Source organism: Ostrinia furnacalis, unplaced genomic scaffold, assembly GCF_004193835.3.
Source record: "Ostrinia furnacalis isolate ACB-3 unplaced genomic scaffold, ASM419383v2 OfSCF1453, whole genome shotgun sequence".
Taxonomy (NCBI): Eukaryota; Metazoa; Arthropoda; class Insecta; order Lepidoptera; family Crambidae; genus Ostrinia; species Ostrinia furnacalis.
The window spans coordinates 128,061-148,951 of record NW_021131692.1 but is presented as its reverse complement, the minus strand read 5'-3'; the positions used below and the strand labels follow the sequence as shown (position 1 = coordinate 148,951).

The 20,891-nt window shown below is 38.9% G+C and overlaps 1 protein-coding gene across 1 annotated transcript; it reads right to left on the bottom strand.

Moving 5' to 3' along the window:
- Positions 1 to 10,878: 10,878 nt before the first annotated feature.
- Positions 10,879 to 19,634, bottom strand: LOC114352798 (coiled-coil domain-containing protein 22). The gene is made up of 8 exons (XM_028304537.1): positions 19,436 to 19,634; positions 19,139 to 19,310; positions 18,774 to 19,047; positions 18,414 to 18,679; positions 17,606 to 17,833; positions 17,177 to 17,316; positions 16,678 to 16,843; positions 10,879 to 11,129 (listed from the first exon to the last, which is right to left on the bottom strand). The coding sequence occupies exons 1-8, from the start codon at positions 19,483 to 19,485 to the stop codon at positions 10,902 to 10,904; spliced, it is 1,524 nt and encodes a 507-aa protein (XP_028160338.1). The 5' UTR covers positions 19,486 to 19,634; the 3' UTR covers positions 10,879 to 10,901.
- Between the last annotated feature and the right edge of the window lie 1,257 nt (positions 19,635 to 20,891).

Sequence of the window (20,891 nt, the reverse complement as noted above, 5' to 3'; positions counted from 1 at the left end):
ATTTTTACAAATTGTATGATTAGGCTGCAGATTAGATTATGATAAGAGCTTTGAATAATTTTTATCAATATTCATTCAGCAACTTCAATTAGGATACATTTTACATAAATTTTATAAAGTTCCTTTGAAAACCACCTAAATAAATATTAAAGTTGGATAAAAGAACAAGACGCAAACTAGTGACGTCCTCTTTTCTTTAAGTCATTAATTTAGAATCGAATTATTTGAATTTGATCAAATCATGACAATGAAGAATGTTCACTAATTTTGTTTTTTAGCTTTCTGTATTCTCTGTTAAAAATAAAAAATACACGTGAAAGAATTATTTCGATACGTCAATTAGTTTCCAAGATATTGAATTTTAAAAGTGCGGGCGGCGGCCGGCCCGCCATTTTATGCGCGTGACGTCATATTACAGTGACTGGCTCATATTTGTATGGGTGGAATTTTGCAAGCTGAATTAAGACCCACTTCCAGCCAACCGATTAAGCTGAAATTTCGCAAACACATGTGATTTGGATGACCATGCAATATTATGATGACATGGAGCTGATCTGATGATGGAGCTGGAAGGTGGCCATAGGAACTCTATAATAAAACGACTTAAATCCATCGAGTTTGGGCTCGTTCGTTTTGTATTGATGAGTACTTTAATTCTATATAGTAATCAGGGTCTAATGATTAAAAATCGGACTATAGAGAGGGTTGTGCTCCTGCAGTGGAAACCAATAAATGACTGCTATGTTAATGAATGACTGATGATGGAACATGAAGGCACGGTAAACAGTTTCGTAACACACACTTCAAAAGCTTGAGTTATACTATACAGATTTGCTTCTAAGCTGTTCTAGTATTGAGGGCGGCGCGCCCTAAATATCTCGAATTTGATAAACATCGCGAAGCAGAGGGCCAATAAATTATTTGTCGGCGCACGCGTCACCTGACGGCGGAAAAAGCAAGCCCTAGCGCTAGTGATGTGACGGCGCCTCGAGTAACGTATCGATTATCGTTATCGACCTTCTTTATTATGTAATGTGTTTTAATGGCTGTCATTGTTGTTTGATTACAGAATTCCTTTGTCATTCATATCTAAATCAGGAATTTATACGAATTGTTTTCAGTTACATTGTCTATGTAGAGGAATCACGAAGTCTAACTAAATTAAACGCATAAATAATTTCAATTTAGAAGTTTAATTGACTGTCTAGTCATATTAGTTTCCATCATTAGTAAACACCCGAAATATTTCAACTTATTACTGTAATTTCGGTATCTTGTCGTCGTGGTAGTCTAACGTCCTATTTCAATTGTCTATTCATGACCTTGTTAATTCAAGGCTTTGTTTCTTAACCTTAATCATAACCCCTGTATCTGGCAGGTTGACGGGCGCAGAAATTGAAAGCCCGGTTTCAAGGGCAGCGAATACGAATACCAACAATCGATATTCAAATTATCGATTATCACGCGAACCTCTCTCGTGTCCCTTAAGATTTATTTACCTACGTGACTTCTGAAGAGTTTCCGAAGCTGTGACGTTTCTTTTTATATCCCGGTGACAGATGGCGTGATGAAATGGCGTAGAATAACCAGCCCCACAGCTGATTGATCTTAAGGAAGTCTTGCCAGGTTTTTTTTATTATTTTTAAAATGTATTTATACCTTGAAATTAATTAACTCCGTTCAAAAATACAAAATAGTTTCATAAATATGAATATAATATCTTGTTTGAATAGTGTAATTGGTACTACCGTTCTATTCATGAATAAATAAATAAATAATAAATAAATAAATCCAGCTCTATGTATCGCACTAAGTAGTTTTCTTATTACTCAAGTCTAATGGTTTCTTCGAACTAAAGTTTTGACACGAGAGCGAGAGTTGGTTTGGAACTTTGCGAAGCCCTAAAGTTTGCTACGAAACTTGTCCTAGCCCTTGCATAGCCAGGGTATAGAGTACATAAATGATTAATGACGACGGCCTTCTATCAGGCCTAAGTAAAGACACAATGAATCGCCTTGATCACATTGGCTGTGATTAGGTTACTGATCGGGACTATTTAGAAAACGATATTTCCTCAGTTAATGGCGGTGCTTCAGACCTGGGTCTGGATAGGATAGGAAGTGGCAGCTAGTAGAAGATCCAGTAAAAGGCCAGAAAAATAAATCTTATCACACTTCTTCACACTAATATTATAAAGGCAAAAGTTTGTGAGTGTGTATGTTTGTTACTTCTTCACGTCTAAATCTAAACGGCTGGAGCGATTTTAATAAAATTTGGTATGGAGTTAGTTGACACCCAGAGCCCCGATTACGGTAACTTTTAACGTTTCCAATCCAGACGCGCTTCATCGATTCTGCGATACGATTGGTCAAAACAGCTGACGTACGCTGTTGAACGACCAATCGTATCGCAGAATCGAGAAGCGTGTCTGGATTGGAGACGTTAAAAATTACCGTAATCGGGGCTCTGGATTAACACATAAGCTACGTTTTACCGCGGGTAACACCGCGGAGCACAGCTGTCTTAAATAATACAAACATAATCCAAACTGTGGAATGGACTGTCGTCTACGGTGTTTCCGGACGGATACGACCTGCAAGCTTTCAAGAGGAGAGCGTATCTTCACCTTAAAGGCCGGCAACGCACCTGTAACGCCCCCTGGGTCTGCGGGTTTCTATGGGCGACGGTAATCACTTACCATCAGGTGATCCGTCTGCTCATTTGCCTCCTGTCACATAAAAAAATAGCAATACTAAAGGTACAAGTCCAAGATGGACTGAAGACCGCAGACTGCAACCGCAAACAGCAAATCTCTATGAAATCCCCACTGCGACTTGCAGCAGCGGCGCGCGCCGCGTTGCAGATTTCATAGAGGTTTGCAGTTTGCGGTTGCAGTCTGCGGTCCATCTAGAACTTACAGACGACAGCACATCAGACTACACATTTTTGTTGCAAAGTCGCCCCTTTCACAACCCCGTAAGATACCAGTGTTTACCTTGATGTGCCGTTGTCTGTGACTTAACGATAAAACCGCGGGGTAGCTGTGTCTTAAATAATAGTAACACTAAAGAATTTAATTCTGTTGTCCGCAGGCGGGGGCCGACGGCGTAGGCGCAGCTCGGTGAGCGCGCCCCGCTCCCCGCCCCCTCCCTGGCAAATAAACCAGTAAGTACTTATGACTTGTGGGATCTAGTCGGGAATTTAGTGCAATGATTTGTATGGAGACCCCTCCACTTTGGTATAGAAGGTGAAGCGCGGCAGAAGAAAACTTGACAGCCCCCTCCGATTTCTACCGACGGAAATCTACTCAGGAGCACCCAAAGAACCACTGTTGCAAAAATACAAATAATTCATTGAACTTAAAACATACATTAACATTTAGTATACCTTAACCAATGCTGTCTACCGTCAACACCGACAATATCACTCGTACGACCATTCAACGGAGCAGTCTTCTATATCAATCATCATCATCATCATACCAAAGTGGAGGGGTTCTTGCACTAAGTTCCCTACTAATCGATTCCAAGTTCCAACTTATCATCGTAAATGGGAAGACTCGGGATTATCCCTCCACCTTCCCAGGGCCATAATAAGCGGTTATTACCTGACTGAACGAAGGGAGAGAGGAAAGGGATCGTGTCTCCTTTCACAAGTCGTCACTATACCAAGCTGAAGGACGACCTATAATACATAACTTAGAAGCGTTTTCTGATCAAACCTCTTGGAATAGGTTTATAGGTTTTTTTTTGTTTTTTAAAAAGATTATTAGCAATTTGTTTTTATACAAATATTTGAGCGTCTCCTTTTCAAAATACCGGCCCATTTTTACCTAGTAAAATGAAATATCATATTTCCTCTAGGTAACTCTCAAGGGAGGTGTCGTCTGTGCTTCAAGTTATCCTGGCGAAGATCAAATGGAACCCACGCAGAGTTTTCGTTTAAAAGGTAAGATTCTTATATCTTTAGTAGTTAGATATTCAATTTAGTAATCGCTTCGATAAATGCCTAACGCCCGTATTCACAAACGATGCTTGCTTAAGTGAAGCAGCAAATTGAACACGCACAGCGTTGAATAGAGCTCTGTGCTTGGTCTGTGTGTCACCCTGTGCGTCCACGCGTACTGTGAGACCTCATAGTAATGTTTGTGAATACGGGCGTAAGTTTCTAGAGTAGTATAAAACCGTAGACGTATGCCAAATAATATGACGTTCTGCGTCAAATCCATATTTTATTCATAGACTAGCTATCTCTATATAAAAACTAATAAATTCACCGAACCAATTTATTTTAACAACAGTGTCATTGTAATCTAATGAGAGAAACGTAAATTACAAGCAGGTTTAGTTAAACATGCGGGTAATTTTAATTAGACCTTTAATGCCTATTCCCATTTACCATTTTATTTGTGAATAATCCTCAGGCCGTAACACAATGCAATTAGAGGTTTTTAACATTTAACTAAACAAAATCCTACAATAACGACTAACTTTTGGCAGAAGGGTAAACTTGCCCTTTCCGTAACATTTGCGTCAAAAGTTACTAAAAGCAAAAGGGAACAAAACTAAGCGCCAGAAAACGCCCAAAACGCATCCTGGAAACCACGGGAACCTATGTTTCTACAACTCCAGAGTTTATTTCTTAAGCTATATTCGACTCTACTGCCTATGTGATAAAGCAGCTGTCTCGGTCTGTGTGGGTGGATCAATACGGGCAAGGCATGGGGTTCGATCCCGACTCACGCACACTAGTGGAAACATTTTCCCTTGGCGCGTGAATTTATGGTTTTTGGTGCATTCGACTCGGGTAGGGAACTCGGGTCGCCGACGTCTGGTATTCAAACTATGGCAATGATATTTTTGCATTGCATTCTATAGCCAGTGTATATTGATTATTTATGTTACCCGGGTCGAGACTATGGCTTATAAGCACCTTCAAACATTTTTGTCTTTAAATTGTTAATCTCATAGTTTTAGGGCGTTTCTCAATCCTCCAGAACCATCCTTGGTAAATGTCTTGTCCGTGCACAACATAGTAGGTAACATAGTTGATGTGACGTCCTAATAAGCAGGGCTAAAAATGCTCACAGTCATTATAAGGGCTCACTTTTTTGCTTGCGCGTCTCAAACATGCAACCGCCCATATTCATTTAGGAGCTTCTTCTAGAAACATGCTACATTATTCTGAAGAATAACCACAATAGAATCTTGAGAACCGTAAATATTTTCTTATTCCACCTAAAAAACTGTCGGAAACACGACTAATTGGCTAAACTTACACGCCCNGACACGTTGTATATCCGATATATATCGGATATATATCATAAGGATATTTTCGAACCCTGCTTTAGATACTGTCTTTATAAAATCAAACTTAATTCCATTTATAACTCATAAAACACAAGCCTATTAACTTGCCACAATAAGTTATCAGGATTATTGTTGTAAACTAATATTCTTTAAAGATAATTTAGAGCACTGCGTTACAGCTATCTACCATAAGAACAAAAAGAAGTTCCCTTTTGTTACTAAAGTTTAGATTAGATTAGAACATACATCGGTCAAGTTTCATGCTTATAAACACACAAAGAAGATTGTTTCAAGCCAATGGCCAAAATTCCATCTGAAAAAAATAAAAAATAATAATTGAAGAAAATAAGCTTAGTCTGAAGATAATAAATATTTTTAATCACTTGTTCAGGTGTCATTTTAATACCTACCGTAAGTTTTTAAAATACTGATTGCAGCTTGATAATGACATCACTAAGTACTTGTAACTGTTGTAACTGCCATGAGGTTTATAATTTTGATCTGGTACATATTTTCAGTGAAATATAAAGTTGCCAGCCCGTGGTCGCCACTCGAGAACTTTCCTGCCCCAACGGCCATCGTCTCTACGAGCTATGTGCCCCGCCCACTGCCACTTGATTTTAGCAATTCTGCGAGCTATGTCGGTTACTTTGGTTCGAGTGGCGACCACGGGCTGGAAAACGTAGCGTGGGCAGGCCTCCTACTAGGTGGACCGACGATCTGGTAAAGGTCGCGGGAAGAGCCTGGATGCGGGCAGCGCAGGACCGTTCATTGTGGAAAACCTTGGGGGAGGCCTTTGTCCAGCAGTGGACGTCATTTGGCTGAAACGAACGAACGAACGAACGATTTGTATGGAGACCCCTCCACTTTGGTGTAGAAGGTGAAGCGCGGCAGAAGAAAACTTGCCCTTCCCCCTCCCCCTGCTACCACAGGGGGGCCCAACTTTTTCTTAATCATTGGGGTATTTTGTTTTTAAAGTATGGTATGGAACATGCCAAATCCTTCATTTGCCTTTGGTGAATTAGAGAGGGTTGTGCTCTGCAGTGGAAACCAATAAATGACTGCTATGTTAATGAATGACTGATGATGGAACATGAATGCATGGTAAACAGTTTCGTAACACATTCTTCAAAAGCTTGAGTTATTTGTCGGCCGTTTGGTGTAGTGGTTCAGAACGGACTACTATGCCGAGAGGTCCCGGGTTCGATTCCCGGCCGGGCAGAAATTAAAATGATGAATTTTGATTTCTGTGACGGGTCTGGGTGTTTTCTATGTATATTAAGTATGTATTTACAAAAAAAAAAAAGTATTTTAAGTATGTTTATATCCGTTGTCTAGTACCCATAGTACAAGCTTTGCTTAGTTTGGGGCTAGCGGCGCAGTGTTAAATGTCCAAGGATATATATATATATATATATATATATACTAAACAGATTTGCTTCTAAGCTGTTCTAGTATTGAGGGCGGCGCGCCCTAAATATCTCGAATTTGATAAACATCGCGAAGCAGAGGGCCAATAAATTATTGTCGGCGCACGCGTCACCTGACTGCGGAAATAGCAAGCCCTAGCGCTAGTGATGTGACGGCGCCTCGAGTAACTTATCGATAATAGTTATCCACCTTCTTTCCCATTTAATGACTTTTAATGGCCTTTGTTGTTTGAGTACAGTTCCTTTGTCATTCATATCTAAATCAGGAATTTTTACGACTTAAATTTAAGAGGGCACCTTTACCAGGTTGTGATTGTTTTTATACATCGTCTATGTAGAGGAGTAATCACGAAGACTTCACTAAATTAAACGCATAAATAATTTCAATTTAGAAGTTTAATTGACTGTCTAGTCATAGTAGTTTCCATCATTAGTAAACACGCGAAATATTTCAACTTATTACTGTAATTTCGGTATCTTGTCGTCGTAGTAGTCTAACGTCCTATTTCAATTGTCTATTCATGACGCGTCTTTCCATTCTATACATAGCCAGAACGCAAGGGTGTGAAACTAATCGAGTATAGTTTGGATATGACTTTTTTTACTAAGCTCCTCCAAACTATACACGACCAGTACGTATACGCTGCGTACTGCTCGCGTATACTTTGTAGTGACTTAGGTCAATTATCTTCCTCCAAAATATACATCGCCAGTACGCATACGGACTAATCATGTAGGTATGTATTGTAATAAGTGCGTGATTACAATTTATACGCGAGTAGTTGTGTCAAGGACAGAAAAAAGTAATTTAAAAGAAAAGAATAAAACGTCACTTTTCCGTCAACCGAAGAAAAATATGGTTTCATTTGCTCTCTTCTAATACGAAATATTATGCAGAAAATAAAGTTGCATGCTAGTCATTTTGACTTATTGACCTCTCTTTCTATTACATACTAGCTTTCCGCCTGCGGCTTCGCTCGCGTGGAATTTTGTCTGTTACAGAAAAACAATATCGCGCGCGTATTTGCTCACCGTTTAGACCTACCCTGGACTACGACAAACATTTTAAAACCAAAATCAGCTCAATCGGCCCAGCCGTTCTCGAGTTTTAATCAGACTAACGAACATCAATTCATTTTTATTTATATAGATAGATTAATTCATATCTGCGTGTCTACTTTAAACATTGAATCAACTTAACCAAACGGCCGACAATACAAACCTAGCATTTAAAGTCTCGCATAATATTGTATTTAATGCGCGTTGAACTTTCTTCTCTCACTCTCTCTCATATTAATTAAATTTAATTTGAAATCTACCTAATCAATTTAATTTCAAAAACCACTTACAATAGTTTTAAAAATCTAGATTTATTATAGATTCAGTTAAATAATAATATTTTATGTAATAATATCAAATAAATGTAATTTTCAATATAGTTCCATATTTTACTGAATTTTACTAAATCAATATCAACTAAACACACTCTAGTCAAGTGTAAGTGGTGTAGTAGAAACTAATCGAGTATAGTTTGGAGATGACTTTTTTTACTAAGCTCCTCCAAACTACACACACCGGCAGATTTAGAGGAACGGAAAAAAAAGCATCAATATCATCATTATTTTAGGAAAAAAATGCCTAATTATGATATTATTTTTTAATTTAATTCTAAATATGAAAAAACTAATTGCCAACAGTATATTTTTTTAATTATTTTGTTTAAATTACCCCATCAACAGTTTCGTTGAGTGTTTTGAATTGAATGAAGCTTTTGCNCACCATGTACCAAGTTTCATTGACGGACGAATTATTCGGGTTACAAACGCCTCGTTGATTGGACTATTATGTTACAGCTTCAATTTAGGAGAGGGCTTGCCCACAAACCACACGCACAATAGTGGATCCATGCCTGTGCTCTAGCTCTAAGATCTAACAATATTACCGAGAAATTATGAGGGTTTTCGCGAATGAAAGATCCGCTAGATGGCGGGACGTGGATGTGGGGTCTGACTGCTGCGCATGAAGCTACAGATAAAAATGGAGGCCACACTCCGAATACCTACTTGAAGCACAAACTAAGTATCACTATCTCGCTCTCTGTGGGCAGACTCGCTCTTTCTAAATAAACAAAAAATATAAAATTGCTCAAATTCAATGAAACCAATGTAAAATCTTTATTTCTTGACATAGTTATCATTAAAAATGATAAGTGTAATTACTGGTAAAACGTTTTAGGAAGAAATTACTGTAAAAAATGTGAAAAATGTTTACAATGATCCAATGTCGGAAATCACGAAATAAACACTTACGCGTGGAATCTTATGTCACTTCCAGGACACCACGTACTACCGCAACCACGCACTACAAAATTTTGCACCAATTCTTGTGATAAAACAATGATTATTTCCTGTAAACAATCTCAAACGAAATTAACTGCTTAATAAACAAAATAGTAAACAACCGCCATGATGGGCCGGATTGAGCCGATGTTGCCACATGGTACCGATTACCCAGGAATTGGGATTGTAATTCCCTGATTCGCCAACACATTAAGCCTAAATGGCCGACAATTTTGTGATTTTTTATTTAACTAGGAAATCTTAGTTTCAAATATTAATTATTTATTTGTTTAACTTCTGATTTGGTTAGTGAATTGGCTATTTCGAAGAATTTACAAGGAGATTTAAATCAGAAGATAGCAATACTACAGTTCACACTAAAAAGAGAGGTAGGGCCGCAGAGAGCGAGATAGATATAAGTAGGTATTTGACTCAAGTTTTTGTTCCAACTCTGCCCTCCATTTTTATCTTTAGCTTCATGCTGCTGCGTGATTGGTGGATTTTGACATACAGATATGTCAAATAACCAATCATGCAGCATTTGGACCTCGCGTCTACGTATTGCCATCTGGCGGATTTTTCATTCGCGAAAACCCTCGATCTAGAATCACGACATATTTTGTCATCATGATTTAAAATATACTGGGTGTCCCAAAAAGAGCGTACCAAACTTAAGGAGATGATAGAATATAAAAAATAATAATAAAAGTATCAACATTTAAGAGATAATATAATTTTTTTAAAATCCACAATATTTTTCAAGACGAATAAGAAGAATAAGACAAATATCTGCTCATTTGCTCAGCTCTCCCTGCCTACCCACTAAAAACCAGTCGGGTCCCTCTGGCTCTCAGAAACAAGCTTCGGACCTCAACGTTAAAACTGAAACGGGGGCGGCTGCCCCCGTGTCCATCTCCGTGAGGCTAGCCACCATGCCATTTCGTGGCACCGGCTGCGGCTTTTACGGCGGCTGCCGCTACGCACAAAAGGCCATATGGCTCTCCTCTCCGCAGCGGATGCAGAATCCACTGCGGTCAATGCCTGCGGTACACTTGAAGGCCGTATGGCCAGTGCCCCTACAGGCGACACATACAAGATGGCCTCGGTTTGAGCAGTGTTACCTGCACCGAGGCCCACCCTATTACGCTGCGGGTTCTCTATCTCTCGCTTCATAAATTTTTCCCACTGAATTGCCGAGAGGACAGTTTGTCTTGGCCGCGATTGCTGCAGAGACCTACAACGCCCCGGTGGTCATCGAGACCCGAGAGGCGGAGGTCCTCGGACTTAATTGGCCGCCTCATGCTGACCACGTCGCGATTGAACTCCGGCATCTTCCGTAGAGCGGTCGCCAGTTACTTATCCGCTTGCTCCTCGACGTTCGAGACAAACAGGACGAAAAGCTTCGCCGAGGACTGGCTTGGCTTGAAACGGAGGTTATCCATTATGCCCAGTTGGGCTAGATCTACCTGCTGTCTGGCCGAGTGCATCGACCAGATAAAGTCGCGAGGTGGATCATGCTGGGCGGCCTCCTCATTCATCGTTGCGGCTATGGCCGTCGTTCGTGGGACATTTCTCCTCACGCGGCCAGAGCCGGTCTCCTGTTAGAGTAGTCCGTTGCGTTTTAGCTGGCGATGGGGCTTTGTCGCTGTGCCCCACCCTGCCCCACCGTGGCTACGCCCATGGTGATGGTACTTAAAAAAAATGTTTAGATGGTCATCACTCATCCATTATCATTTCCATAAGTTGGGCACGCTCTTTACGGGACACCCTGTATGATACATAAAGAAATATACACAAATGTTTAAATGTCTAATTGGATATATTTAAGTTAAAACAGACTCCTGTTGCATTTTTGTCAGATCAAGGTGAATTTTCTTTAGGGTGTCTTCAGCTTTCTTGGCCTTTTCTGTTTTAATATTATCTTCCAAATCCACTATTTCCCGTGCAATTGTACCAGTGTCGTTAACTAGCGATACAATTGTACTACATTCGGAATGTAATAAGGCTAACAGTTTGTATGCTTTCTTTGCTTGGTCATCTTTTTTCGCATCCTGAAAAATAGAAATGATTAACTAGTTAGTCACATTGGCGGATGTGGGGTTCGCACTCGAAATTGCATTCATTGGCGTATCTATACGCCCATGATTGCATTAAATCAAACTATTTCAATATTTTCTCGGCTTTACTCGAATTTATTTTAGCCGGCGCGCTGCCCATCAATCTTAATTTCGTTTTTTCATTTCTAACGATTAATAACTAGCATGCAAACCAAAACGGCGCGATGTCGCACCCACCCAAACCAGACCCAGATGTAACAACACCATTGATTGATAAAATAACTGAATAAATAAATAAAAAGAAAGTAAAGTAACATAAAAGTGTAGTAGCAAGTCTAAATGCTTAAGTGGCCCCGAGACGATCAATCGCGATTGTCAATTGACATTGATCGTTTACAAAAGGCATTGAAGCGATTGTCAATTGAATTTACGTAATTGAAGCAAATTGATGATAATTTTAATTGAAGCCCAATTGACAGGGTCATTGAAGCTAATATTGATCGTTTCGCTGAGCAATTGACAATCGTTTCCGTCAATTGGAACGTAAATACATTGACAATCGCAATTGATCGTCTCGGGCTGCTTCACAGTTACTAAATTCAAATATTTTTACATAAGTACATTTTTTTTTTTTTTTTTTCTCTGTGATCATTTGCAATCAGTCCCAAGACTATGAGCAAATCTGTTCCTTGATGCTGTCATGCGGAGTGGCTTCCCATTGGAAGCATCAACTCATCTGCTGCCCAGATCTACTGGCGATCCTCTAGCTCCAGGATATGATGACGTTTCAGTCGTCTCACATACTGGTCCATGGTAAGTTGGCGAGCAAGTTCGTTAGGATGATGGATTAACCGCTCTTTGTACTTAATTGCCATACTCCGAATTTCCTCCTTTATTGTTTTCATTTCAAGGTGCTCGTGGATTTCGTTGTTGGTAATGTACCATGGTACTTGTGCAATTGTTCTCAAGATCTTGTTTTGTTGGCGCTGGAGTATACTTATGTTAGAATCGCTTGCGCTGCCCCATAGTTGCAAACCATAAGTCCATATGGGCTTAAGGATAACTTTGTATATTAGGAGTTTGTTGTCCAAGGAGAGTCGCGAGTTCCTTCCTAGCATCCAGTATAGGCTGTTGTACTTCAGCTGAAGCTCCTGCTTCTTACATTTGATGTGGTGCCTCCAGGTTAGTCTACGATCAATGTGTAAGCCAAGATATCTAACATGGTCACTGTGGGGTAGAGTACATTGGCCCAACTTTACAGGTGGACAGTCTCCTCTTTTTAGGGCGAATGTCACCTGCACTGACTTAGCAGCACTAGCCTTGATTTTCCATTTTTGGAGCCATTCGTTTACATTGTTGAGGCTTTTCTGTAAGTTCTCTGATGCCAGTTCTGGATCTTTATTACTTGCTAATATAGCGGTGTCGTCTGCAAAAGTAGCTGTAGTTATCCCCGGCGTCAGCGGTAAGTCCGCTGTGAACAGCGTGTAGAGCATGGGGCCGAGAACAGAACCTTGTGGCACCCCGGCGTCAATCTCTTGGAACTCAGAGGTGGCGTCACCCTCTTTCACATAAAATATGCGATCTAACTTTTTTATATGTATAAACTGAGCTGAATATACTTTTTACTGACATTCCAACTCTACCTCCAAGCCCAATTTGTACCCTGCAATCGTATTGTAGGACCAAAAACGTTCGAATAGCAACAGATTCCCACCCGGTCGGAATAGAAGAAACAATGGGGTAAAGTTCCAAATTTATGCAAAATACCAGCGAGATAAATTATGCAAATTGTTGTTCTGCATGAAAATGGAGTAGTGGCAAGTTGGCGGGACATAGTACAATGAGGTACACCAGCTCACTACACAATGGAGGTACAAAATTGCTACTATGCTGCTGTAAATGCTTCAGTCTAGTTGCATACCAAGAGCTATTGCATAGTAAGCTTAGCTCGCATAGCTACTGTAATTTCCCATGGTGTTTTTAAGTATGATTTGCAAAAAACCATGAAAAACACCTATGCAACCGAAGTTATAACTTAGCTTAGAATAGGTGAACAATATTAACGAATTTTAACGTGGATTTGGTTTCTCACTAACAATTTATTAAGCTTTTATGTAGTGTAGGTAGGTATGTAACATGCATAAAATTAGGATTTTACATTAAAATAGGATTTAAAGATATTTTTAAATACTTAAATTATGAGTCTCGTATAATAATAAATAACGTGAATTATAGATAGAGTCCTATTTTGTTAAAATAACTCTTAACTGCATAAAATACTACGATGTTTGCAGTTTTGGCTCTCAGAGGGTTTTAGTATGTAAACTAGCGTTCTTATTTTAACTGTATTCTTTCGCATGCGCTACATTATGTGTTCATTATGATTTAAACGTTGCTAGAACTATGCTAATTGCCGTGTAAATTGATCATCGTGCTGGAATGAAGTTATTTTTTAACATCAAATTTAATATGGGAGTCTGATCGCATGTTCAGTCAGGCTATACAGTTTTGTTGCAAAATAACCTCTATTACACCGTCTTAAGATGCCACTGTGTTTATTTTGATGATGCTGTCGTTCATTAACATCACTTATTGCATTTGCAGTTTTTTGATCTAAAGTATCATTATTTATACATTTTCTGAGGTTTTAAAAATCAGGTTATTTTAAATATGAGACTTTATGTAAAACCACAACACATCAAAGTATAATTAATGTTTTTTGGCGATGGGGCAGCATGGTTCTGAATGGAGGCCACGTACCGGAAAGCGCAACGTAGGACTTCCACCCACAAGGTGGACCGACGACCTCATAAAGGTAGCGGGAAGGCACTGGATGCAGGCTGCCACCATCGGCCATTGTGGAAATCATTGGGGAGGCCTATCTTCAGCAGTGGTGAATGACGATTTGTAAGAACTATTTATTACGAGGGCTGCACTAAAAGTATCGGGAATGGAATATTTCCACTGTTCCAGTCATATTAAAATCTATTTAATTGCAAACTCCAGGGTTTTAAAAATCGTATACCATTTATTTATTTAAAAAAAGATTCTCNGCGATCTTCGAGGTAAGATTTAAATATGGGAAAGTATGAGTGAGAAATATTCTGCTTGATCTTACATAGTAGACCTTTATGCCAGACCTTGTCAAATGCCTGCTGGATATCCAAGAACGCTGAAGAGCAGTATTCTTTGTGTTCTAGGGACTTTCTTATGGCGTCACATACTCTGTGGGCTTGTTCTACTGTGCCATGGCGTTCTCTGAAGCCGAATTGGTGATCTGGTATCACTTTGCGCTCCAAGAGGCTTGGCATAATTCTGCGAAGTATTATCTTCTCCATTACCTTCGACAGAGTAGGCAACAGACTGATTGGTCGATATGATGTTTTTTCGGTTATCACTTTGCCAGGCTTGTATATCATGATGATTTCCGAGACCTTCCACGCACCCGGAAAGTACCCTATTCGTAGCATAGCGTTGAAGATGATGGTGATGAAGACAATAGCCTTTCTCGGCAGTTCCAGCAATACCTCTTTAGTTATAAGGTCGTAGCCAGGTGCTTTTTTACTATCCAGGCGTTTAATGGTTTTTATGACTTCCGCGGGGGAAACAGGTCTAGGGGGAAGGTCCATTTGGAAGTCTTGCTCTAGGATGTGGTCAGCGAATTGTTCCGGTGAGTCGTCTAGTGTTGCGTTTGGTTTGAAGACACTTTTTAGATGGTCCGCAAACAAGTCTGCTTTGTCTTGGTTTGTTCTGGCCCAGTCGTTTTCCCTTTTTATTGGGGTCCTTGGTACGTTAGGTCTGTCACAAGAGCGGGTAATTTTCCAGAGCGAGTAATTGGTGGCTTTAGTAGCTGATAAAGACTCCAATTTCGCTTGCATTGTTAAGTCATTAACATTCTTTATAGTTTCCTTCAATTCTGCTATTGCTTTATTAAGGACGGCTTTGTCTTGCGGATGACGGCTCTGCTGCCAAACTCTGCGTAGTCTGCGTTTCTCCTGGATCATGGTCTTTATTTCCAGTGGTACGTTTGTGGGCGGGTTTCTATGTTCAGCAGTGGGTGTGCATCTCCACGCGGCAACTTGTATGAGATTGGTAAATTGCACTACTGCTGTTTCAATCTCTTCCGCTTCTTTGAGTCTGATGTTTAGGTTTAGGTTTTCCTCAATGTAATCCCTGAAGGAGCTCCAATCAGAGTGCCGGTTGTATAACAATGGGGGTCTCTCGACTTCAATTATAGTTGAGCTGATAGTAAGTAAGACTGGGTTGTGATCAGATGACCCATCAGCACATGACTCGATCTTCATATACTGTTTGGAGAGTCCTTTTGTAAGAAAGAAGTCGAGTATGTCCGGGATTCGATTGTGATCAGCTGGCCAGTTGGTAGGTTCCGATGGGGCCACTATACTTAAGTGGTTTTTATCGATGCTCAGCTTTAGCTGTCTTCCCCTCGTTGTTATGAGTCTTGAGCCCCAATAGATGTGTTTGGAGTTCCAATCGCCTCCTGCTATGAAACGATTGCCTAGACTTGAGAAGAAGTGAGAGAACAGATCTGAGTCTATTCGATGTTTTGGTGGACAATATACAGATGAGACATTGAAGTATCCACATCTGTCCTGTATCGCAACTGTAGTGGCCTGTATTTGCTCGGTTTTATATTCAGGCATTAGGTAGTGCTTTATTTTGTCTCTAATAATTATAGCTGATCCTGCATGGCCTGTGCCGTCTGGGTGGTTTGTAATATATGTCTGAAACCCCTTGATTTTGACACTGGTCTTGTCCGTGCAATGTGCCTCTGATATTAGGACTATGTCTAGTTTGTGCTCAGCCATTAGCACCTCGAGCTCATCTTTATTGGGTGAGAGTCCATTTATGTTCCAAGTCGCCAGTCTTAGCCCAAGGCCTGCTAACCTTGTAGTTTGGTTATGAGCGTAGTCATGAGGCTCATAAGAGCACTCATTTGTTGTAAGATTAAGTCGAATTTCTCGTTTTGTTTGGTGAGGAGAGTTTCCAACACTGATTGATTTTGGTTAATGTTAAGTATAGAATTTTCTGTGGTTACTTTGTCTGGCTCGTTTCTAGTGACTTTGGCGTATGTGAGTGGTTCGTTTCCTTTACCAGTGGAGGAATGTTGATGGGCAATATTACTTCGAGAAGTTGTGTCTCGAATCGTGTTATCCTTTGCAGTAGTACGTCTATCAACTCTTCGAAGGCCATATTTGTTGATTTTTCTGGCAAGTATTTCTTTGTACACCTCACATCCTTTATAGTTTGCCGGGTGTGAGCCTTGGCACAGAGCACATTGGGCTGGTGTATTTCTATCGCGCTTTGGACAGTCTGAGGTTTTATGTGCTTGTGCGCATTTCACGCAACGAAAGGGTCTCATGCAATAATTTTTTGTGTGCCCATATTGCTGGCACCGTTGGCACTGTACGACTGAATTTTTCTTCTTGGGATCTTCTATGGTTACAGTTTGGTGGTAGATGTATTTAATTTCTTTAGCTGCCTTATTATACATAAGTACATAACAAAATAATGTTCTCACCCTGAACAATGTTTCATCTGCGATAGAGAAACATCTATCCAATTGACCTTCAAGTGAATTGATTTCTTTTTGAAGTTGCCTGGTATCTTCGAGAATCTTTTTTATTTCCATGTTTTGTTTATCAACATTACTAATTATTTCTAATATTCTCTTTGTATATATGGACCTGAAAAGGTAATCAAAAGACTAATTACTGATATAAGCGCGATAATACAATATAAGAAACCAAATAATATTGTAGCTCAATTATGTAATACTAGCTTTTGCTCGCGGCTTCACCCGCGTGAAATTTTGTTTGTCAGAGATTGTCATAAAAAATTAAAGCCTATATTATTATGTTATTCTGGGTTATAAACAATAATACTGTAAATTTTCATCAAAATCCGTTCAGTAGTTTTTGCGTGAAAGAGCAACAAACATTCAGACATCCATACAAACTTTCGCATTTATAATATTAGTAGGATGTGACTCCTTTGATGCTAATAGGTATGTTTTTTACCTTTTGTTTCCTCCTTTGCATTTTTCATAGCTTTTCTTTAACTGATTTCTTATCTCTTCATTGTGTTGATATTCATCTTTAATAGCTTTTGCTTCTTCCTTTAGATTCAACAACACTTTCTTGCATTTAGTTCTCTCTGACTGAAAATGATTGAATAATACATTTGAATTAGTTTCCTGTTGTTCCAGAAATTATTAGCTACAGCAAATTATGTGATAGGCATTGTATTCATAAGTGCCATAATATTGGTCTAGACTAAATAAAATATTTTTGATTTTGATTTCAGCCTGGCAATTTATCTACCCAAACTATTAAATGAAAGTGGGCATTGATTTGCTTTTTATGCAAAAAAGGAAGGACTAGATATTAAAAAAAAACAAACTTAAAGTAACTATTTAAATTATTTCAATTACAAAGCAAGTCTCTTACCTCTGATGTAGTCATACTCTTATTAATTTTGTCTATATCAACCTTCAGAGATAAATTCTTTGAAGTAAGTTCTTCACTCTTCTTATGCAGACTACAAATATTATTTTGAACTTTCTCTATAACATTATTAACAGAATCAGTATTTTCAATATCATTGATTCCAATACTTTCTAAAATATTTTGCACATTTTTCATTTCAGTTTCAACTTTCTCACATGATTTTTGAACCTGTAAGATGATTTAGGTATCATTGAATGGGACAGATGTGTTATGTACAGTGTATTAAAGTAAATACAAATAGATGATTTGCTTTAATATTCTCTTATGTATGATAAATTGAATCAATCCATTTTTAAGTTAAGGAATTTAGGGCCAATCACAGGGTTAATGCTAAAACCTCTCCTTGCTACTTGTGTGCGCCTCCGATAATTCACCTTAAAACTTTAACCTCTTACCTACGGGAGGCACCTATAGTTGCCAAGTCAAAAGTCACTTCTTAATACGGGTGGCATCTATTGTTATTTTGGCAAAGCCAATACTAAATCACGGTTTACGACAAAAATACAATAAAATTGCAAATTAAGTGTAAAATGCGCTTGTAATTATGAAATTACATTAGTTGCAGAATAGAATATTCCAAATTTCAATACCGTTAGTCTCATACTTTTTAAAATATTTTGATGTAAAGTGGAGCAAACAAATTTATAGGTTAAAATACCCCGTATTGAGAGGCGATTTTGGTTTCCAAGGGCCCGTAGGTAAAGGGTTAAATGATCAATATGAAATATGATACAAAAATTTAACTAACCTGTGAATATTCAACATCCATAACATTTCGATCACTTTCCAAAGTGTCTAGTTTTTGACGTAAAACAATAACTTCTTCCTGAAGTTCTTTGAGGCTTTTATGTATTTCATAATCTTCGACATTGGCTTCTTTTGAAGGGTCAGGATCAGTTTCCCGTAGTTCACATTTGGTTTCAGTGTTCAAATACTTTTCTTTAATTTTAAAAAGACTTTTCATTAAATGTTCTTCATTGACCTCTATATCACCATATTTTTTAATTTGTTGGTCTAAATAAAAAAATAAATTATAAATAAATTAGGTGATTTATCAGACAATAGTTAAATATTCTATGATATAAACAAAATTAAACATAAAACATACCTGAGGTATTATTGCAAGCTATGGAGTCTCCAATAGATTTTTGAGTATTAACATTACAACATGGTGGTATCCAAATAGTATTTAGCTCTTCATTAATTTTATTACTGATTTCTTGTAAAAATAATTGTTTCTTGTTAGTGGATGCAGTTCTGGTTGAAGTCTGTGTGCCTTCATTGGGTAATCTTTCTATTAGGAACATAAACACTTGCCTTAAATCAGCTTCATTGGAGTACAAGAATGTCTGATACCCAACCTCATTTTTGTATCCTAAGTCCTAGAAGTTGGAAAATATGTTTTGTATTCATTGAAAATATATTCTGTGCAGATGATTCAAAGGTCTTGGTGAGTCACTAATAATACATTACCTTGCAAATGGATGCAATTTGCGATGCAACTTCTATCCTGTGTGATATACCAGATGGTAATTTCGTTGGTATTTTTAAGTTATGATTTATTTCACTTAAACATCTTGAAGCAGATTCAATTATAATTTCAACAGGAAGTTCACATATACTTTTGTTTTCTTCCCCAATATTTCTGGAAGGTTAAAGCAGATAGGTACTTATTTCTATAAAGCTTGTACTAGCCACTGGTATTATCAAATAAATTAATATGGATATTATGGCGTATTTGTTCCAGAATATTAAAAATAACTAACTTACATGTTTAACTGACGAAGAAAATGGAGAATTATTGAATCGACTTCCTCCATAATGTTCAATGTTGTATTGCACAAATTTAAATAAATAAATCACATTAAAGTAGTACCAAACCACTGCTGGGACTGATAAAAATATTAAAAAGATTTTTTTAATGAAAAAATTCAATTGAAATGTTGACGTCTAAATTGCGCCTGACACATCATCACATTATTATTCGGGCTAGGCAGGAGATTTACAAAGAATGTTGAGGTGGGTTTTTTCTCTGGACCATATCTGGAATTAATAATTTCCCCAACCACAGTGTTCCCACTTTTTTCAATTTCTTCCTTTATCTCGCTTATAGGTGTTGTGTGATGTAGATTTCGAATGACAATACGGCAGAGTCGTTCTTCCTTTTTATTGAATGTGTGACCAATTAAGCCACTTTCACGGAATTTGGTGATGATCCTCTTGTAGGCCTCCGTATCTAAGGTGTTGATTCTCAGCTGGTTTCTGTTTGTGATCCGATATGTAAATGAGCTTTTATCTGCAACGGTCTCCACGAGTTCAGTTAATTTGTTGACGTCTTCTATACCATACAATATTATTGGTGGAGGCTTGCTAGGTTTTTTTTCCACTGTTTTCTTGGTTTCAGTCGGTTCTTCAGTTAGGTCAATTGGTAATTGGCTGAACATGTTGCTAGTAGTTATGCTCTCCGGAGAGTCGCTAACTTTTTTCCGTTTTGGATTTCTGCCTGGTACTCTCTGCCAAGATGGTGGGCTCACAGTACCTTGCTGGCTTGATGGGTGTTGCGTGGCTGTGTCTCTCAGTGGTTCTGCCACGGATTGTATTTCTGGGGGTTTACTTCCCATGGAATTGCTTCTAGGCCTAGTGATAAACAGACTGCGGTGAAAGGCCTGCTGAGTAAATTTTTTGCTGCCAGTAGCATTCACTGTAATGGAAGCCTGGTCGCCTACTTCCATTAAGTCTTCGGTAGCTAATTTCACACTCTCCGGCCCGGGTACCAGAGAGCGCCGGGGGTTAGCCGGTTCGCATGACATACTATCTCGCTCATTATTCGACATTTCCATAAAAAAAAGGGGGGGTTTGGGAGATAACACGTATACTACTTTCCCAAGGTAGTATTGCAGCTATTTTAGGGGGCTTTTAACTTCCCTAGGTCTGCTGAGGCCCTAACAGGTTAATTGACCGCTGCCTGTGACTCGGCGTTGTTACTCGTTTGGCACCACCCGGGGAACACGTGTAGGGTGGCCTAGGACAGGTGGTGACTCCTACGGACGCGAGCAACCTCATCCTCATGCGGTCCATCTAGAACTTACAGACGACAGCACATCAGACAACACATTTTTGTTGCAAAGTCGCCCCTTTCACAACCCCGTAAGATACCAGTGTTTACCTTGATTGATGTGCTGTTGTCTGTACCTTAACGAACCGCGGGGTAGCTATGTCTTAAATA